Source organism: Zingiber officinale, chromosome 4A (assembly GCF_018446385.1).
Source record: "Zingiber officinale cultivar Zhangliang chromosome 4A, Zo_v1.1, whole genome shotgun sequence".
Lineage (NCBI taxonomy): Eukaryota > Viridiplantae > Streptophyta > Magnoliopsida > Zingiberales > Zingiberaceae > Zingiber > Zingiber officinale.
In genome coordinates, this window is record NC_055992.1 from 111,652,175 (window position 1) to 111,657,908 (window position 5,734).

The 5,734-nt window shown below is 39.4% G+C and overlaps 1 protein-coding gene and 1 long non-coding RNA gene across 2 annotated transcripts; one reads left to right on the forward strand and one right to left on the reverse strand.

The window, feature by feature from the left end:
- The first annotated feature begins 925 nt into the window (after positions 1-925).
- Positions 926-3,514, forward strand: LOC121970596 (phosphopantothenoylcysteine decarboxylase subunit VHS3-like). Its single transcript, XM_042521399.1, has 2 exons — positions 926-1,685; positions 2,956-3,514. Exons 1-2 carry the CDS (start codon positions 1,575-1,577, stop codon positions 3,370-3,372), a joined length of 528 nt encoding a protein of 175 aa, XP_042377333.1. The 5' UTR covers positions 926-1,574; the 3' UTR covers positions 3,373-3,514.
- Positions 3,515-4,578: 1,064 nt separating this feature from the next.
- Positions 4,579-5,350, reverse strand: LOC121970597. The gene is made up of 2 exons (XR_006108980.1): positions 5,066-5,350; positions 4,579-4,625 (listed from the first exon to the last, which is right to left on the reverse strand). It is a non-coding gene; the product is annotated as an uncharacterized LOC121970597 (long non-coding RNA).
- Between the last annotated feature and the right edge of the window lie 384 nt (positions 5,351-5,734).

A 5,734-nucleotide genomic window follows, 5' to 3' on the forward strand; every position in this document is an offset into this window, starting at 1 on the left:
TGTTCCAAGACTTTGAAGCTTTGCCTCAGTCCATAGACTGATTGAGCTTGCACATAAGATGCTCTTAGCCCTTTGTAATGATCCCTTCTGGTTGCTTTATATAGATGCTTTCTTCAAGACTTCCATTAAGGAATATTGTCTTGACATCCACTTGCCAAATAGATAAAAGAATCCGGATAGACTTAAGCATGACTACCAGTGAAAAAGTTTTCTTTTTCATCAAGCCTTGCTTTGAAAGTTACCACCTTCCTTTCTATCCCTCTTTTCCTATTATAGACATTTTTTCACCCAAAGGCTTTTACACCATTTGGTGGTTCAACAAGCTTCCAGATTTTATTAGAATACATATATTCTAATTCTTTTATTCATTACTCTTTGTCAAGATGCTGCATTTTTATCTTGGAATGCTTCATCATATGACCGGAGATCAGGTTCATGTCCTCCAGGGATCGAGCCCAAAACATGAACCTACACTACAACAAAATCGCTCATAGACATCAGTGGAACAACAATGGTTTTAGGCTAAAACCGATGTCTTTGAGTATTTTACACCGGTTTTTCTAAACACCGGTGTCTATGAGCGCAGATTTTAGCTCATAGACATCGGTTTTTTAGGCGATGTCTATGAGCGCCCTTTTTTTGATTAATAGACACCGATGTTAACATCGGTTTTTAAAATCCGATGTTAATGAACCCAAATAATATTTTAATTTTTCCCCACAAGCCAAAATCTGCACACTGTGAATTCCCTCCAAACCTAAATCTTTATCCCGCCCTTCCTCCGCGCGACATCTCTCTCGCGATAACCTAAACCTCCGACCATCCGACCATCCGACCATCCGACCATCTCTCTCAGTCTAAACTTAAACCTCCGACCATCTCTCTCAACCTCATCTCCCTCTTCCCCCCTTCCTAGATCCTCTCCCGATCAGGATCAAGACACGATGAACTTGCTTCTCCGTCCAATCACACCGCATCTCCTCCAACTCCTCCATTTGGTTGAGAAGAGGAGGCCTTGGTAGCGTACAGCATTCCCACCCGCGCGTCCAGAGCCACCGGCACCACCTCCTCCGCCACCTCTGCGAACAGCGGGCTGAACCGCAGCAGGTACGGCTCCCGGCACGTCGTCCCCTCCGGGCACACCGCCAGGCCCCCCTCCACCGCCAGCAGCCGCCGCATCGTCGCCGCGTCTCGTCCCCTGTCCTGGGTCAGCCGCACAGTCCGCATCGGCGCCAACGCCTCCGACACCCGGATCGTCTCCACATCGATTTTTCGCTCTTTAATTCTACTGCCTGATCCTCTGTGATCGGATTCGGTTAAGGGTTTCGGTTTGTAGATCGATTGGTTCTACTGCCAGATCATTTTCATTCAACACAGAGCATGAAAACGATCGGCTTATTTGGGATTTTCTTCAAAATCTTGTTTGCTAAAATGATCTAGTTGGGAAAAATAAAGAGTATAGAAGAAAATGGAATTTTCTTTCTTTGTTCTCGAATAGGGTTTCCGATTTCCATCACATCCGACGGCAGCTATTTTCCATTTGGCATTTCTGTCCATCGCCGGCAGGCAGGATCATGGCCGTCCAAGCCCAGGCGGCCGCCGAAGCGGCGCTTCTCCGATCGCTGAATTGCAACAGCACAGTTCCGGTGGCGGAATTGCTCGCCGCAGCTCGATTTCTGCTCACGGTAAGAGTTGATTCCATCATTTCACTTTTAAAAGGTTTTCTTGTCTCCCTCAATTACTGCTCTTTTGTGTCATTCCAGAAAATAAAAATACAAGATGCATCTTTGCAAGCTCGATGTTAATTTTAGGAAAAAATTTATTGCACCGACCTATAAGATTTATCTGTTCTTTAAATATATCTTACAATAACTACTAACATTTAACAGTGACTTAAATGGAATAATGAAAAATGGGGCAAATGCTTGTTCCAGTTTTCAAACTGAAGGGATTTTTTGACGATCTTAGAACACTAAAAGCGTTTTTGAAAGTAGATAAACCTTCTGGTAAAATGAAAGTTTCCTTTTAATCTTGTCAGGAACCGAACCAGTGCCCTTCCATGCCTTTAGGACCCAGGAGTGTGGGCCTATGGGCATAACTGCTCACCAGAATTCTTTAAGATGGTTGATATGGACCACCATGGGGCTTTTTGATTCTTCTTACTCCTCCCTTCTGGAATTGCAAGCCATGATCCGAAAATTTATTCAACTAGTCTGTTAGTCTGGTTTTGAAATAGGAAGTAGGAGCAGTTTACTGAAAAAAACTTTCTCACTTTCACCTCATTACACTCCCCAAATCAGACAGAAAAATTACTGTTCATGTGTTTCCGTCCAATTTAGCTTCCAGTTTTTTTGATAAATTTATATTTACAAACACTTTTTAAAAATGTTTTTAATCATCCAGCCTTAGAAAATTAAAAGTTTCCTTCTTTCGTATCCTAGTACTATGTAGTCTTGCATTGATCAATATCTGACCCTGTGTTGGTCAGGTGGCAATGCTAGCTGGTCTCTTTTGTTATCTTCCCTCTTTGTTCACGAACATGGTATCCATTGATGTTTCTGAACTTTTGCTGAACAATCATTGTTTGGCTAAGGGACAAACATTAGTTATTCAACTTTTTTGCTATGAATTGTGGATGGAAAAAAGGGTGTCTTGATGTTCTGCTGTCTGTAGACAATTTCAATAGCTTTGTAAAATCATGTCAAATATACATTGGCATTTTAAGGATGTAGGTCTTGCGGATGGTTTATGCTGCATTCTAGTGGATGCACCTTGTTGAAATTCTGGATAATTTAATTTGTGTTTTCTTAGTGAAATTCAACTCGCTGCAAAACGTAGTGTTTGTGCAAAATGACGCAAGTTTAAGTTTGGAAACCTTTCTTGACTTTTTTGCATTCAACACTAATGTTGCTAAAGAAGACTAATACTTCTCAATTGAATGACTTTTGCATTCAGGACCTAGTCAATAAGATGTCTGAGGTCCAGCTTGGCCAGAAGAGTGAGTACTTAGAAGAAGATGGAGACAGGGATAGCGATGGGGATGGCAAGGGAGACAAAGATGGAGATTCGGAGGGAGGAGGAGAGGAGCACTCGGAGGAAGACAATGTGGGCCGTGAAAACCCAAATGATGCGAACAGCAATGAAGCTGCAGGAGGTGATGAGGATGATGATGGAGGCAAACCAGATGGGGAAGATGAGAATGAAGGGGAAGAGCCTGAAGATCAGGATCCCCATGACAACAATGAACAAGATGATGACGATGACGACGATGATGATAGTGGTAATGCTGAGGATGAGGGGGAAGAGGAGGAAGAGGATGATGAAGAAGAGGTTGAAGACATAATTCAACCCCCAAAAAAGAGAAAGAAATGAATGATCAAGTTTGACATTTAGCTACTGTTATTCACCTTGCTTTGTTCAGCTGTTTTAAGTCATTAATCTTGGAGAATTATCATGTAATGGACCAGAACAAACTTTGATTTCTGAGAATATACAACCTCATTTTGCTTTCTCAGGTACAGAAGATCTCTAGATAAAGTTATTCCAAAAACAAATCTTATGATCAATGTGGTTGGGATAAAATCTTGGTGATGGCCAGTTAATAAAAAGTGACCATAAAAGGTTGAAATTTGATCCTGGCAGATCAGATGGTTAGAAGATTTGGTTGATTTCCAATCACTAGTTTTTCTAGCTTTGGAATACTGATCTTGATATGCTATCAATTATTTCAGATATCAGATGAAGGGGGTGGCATACCAAGAAGTGGTCTTCCAAAGATTTTCACATATCTCTATAGCACTGCTAAAAATCCACTCGAGGAAAACGATGAAGGAAGCTCAGATGGAGTAATTATGGCTGGTTATGGTTATGGGCTTCCAATTAGTCGTCTCTATGCTCGCTATTTTGGTGGTTATTTACAAATTATCTCTATGGAAGGATATGGTAAATCCAATTCTTTCTTTATGCAATACTTAATCTCAAGTTCAATTTGTCCTGCTTGAATTCCAATATGGCTCATTCATTGCCTATTATGTTGCCAATACTTATTCGTGATTTACAAACTCGTGCTTGCTATGATTTTTTGATACAAACCGGATGCTATGCTTTTGTTACAATGATTTTTTTTATACAAACCGAATGCTATGCTTTTGTTACAAACCATATACTAGTTGGAGACTAAATGATTGCCTAAGAAGAAAGGAATTAGAGATTAGGAGATGCAGTGAGTAGAGTGGCTGGATAAGCTATCTTAAATGGTAACCTTAGGATTAAAGGATTGATACTCGAATTTAACCTAACCTATTAAGATAAATGGGTAATCAATACTAATCCTTATTTTGATTGTTTAAATGTTGGGCTCCTGTTTCATAGCAAAAGGTTCATTCTGTGACTCTAAACTAAGTTTTTTTTTTATTGTTTAAGTGTATTTTTTGAATTTTGAGAACCAATTTTTTTTTGTACATCTACCATCAAGTATGACCCTACTTAACCAGATATACACTTTTAGACCCCCATCTTCATGCACATGGCTAACTGTAACCCGCGAGGTCTTCTGACTTTGTGTTTTTCAGTTCAGGGTCTACTAGTTTACTTATCTCTTCTGGGTTTTGAAGATACTTTGTGGCCTGTATAACATTGAAGAACAATGAGCCATGGATATATAGCATGAATCTACTAATATGAATCACAAACTGTTGGATCAAGAAGGATATATCTTGAGACTAGCGAACCCAAAGGGCAAACAATGTTATGTCTTTTCCAACTAATAATCTCCAAAGGGAAGATAATGTTGAAAGAAACTTGTGATTTGCAGCGAGGCTATGGTTTCCTCAGTTGGGATGTGATAAGGTAGCTAAATAGAGGTAATACAACCTTTAACTTACCCTGACTATTGTATGAACTGATTAGAGGGCTTGTTGAGAATTAAGCTTCTAAACTACATGGAACAAATGATTATCGGAAGTTTGTAGGAAATAAGAACAAATTTGGGTTTATGCCCTCAGTATCTGTTACAAGAAGCTGATGCTGTTTTTGAGTATCAAATATTTTCAAATATGCATCTTACCCAATTTATCAGACACCCTCTTTCCTTGCAATATGGAGGTCTTCCACTGATTATTTCCAGTAAAACTACTCCAAAAGCAAAGATGTTAGCTTGAATTTCCATTTCTTGTTGCTCTCGAGGAACATTATATTCTGGAAGAGAGACTCTGCTGAAGTAACCAGCACTTTTCTTAGATTCTGAGAAAATAATTTTCCAGCTCTCAAAATCAACCAACTGCAAAAGAAATGTAAGAGGGTTTTATAATCTTAATCCATTCCGCTAATACAAAGATGTGAAAAAACAGAAACCAAGTTAGTAGCAAAAATCACTGAAGGAATTATCTGGGAAAGATGAAAGCCACAAAAAAAGGGCACAGTTGCCTTTTGATTCACTGCATATCAACCCACCTTGTGTTTGCCTGCTTCATTGATTGCGTGGTGATGGTGAATTTTATAGCTTTTGCTCCTTATTGTATTATGTCTATTAGCCATGTGTATACAAAGGGCACAGTTGCATTCTTGCTTATGAGATTTGGAAGATGGCATCAGAGGTAGTACAATAAATAGTATATCTCTTCATTTGCTTGTTAACTATGAACATTTTCTTTGTTCTTCTATGCTTCCTTCACTGTTATATTCGTTATCTTCCACAGCAGCCTTTAAAAACTCAGTATTCTATTTTATTTGATAC

Coding starts and splice junctions, on each gene's coding strand:
- LOC121970596 (XM_042521399.1), top strand. CDS start 1,575: ATGGCCGTCCAAGCCCAGGCGGCCGCCGAAGCGGCGCTTCTCCGATCG. Junction 1,686..2,955: donor CAGCTCGATTTCTGCTCACG/GTAAGAGTTGAT, acceptor TTTTGCATTCAG/GACCTAGTCAATAAGATGTC.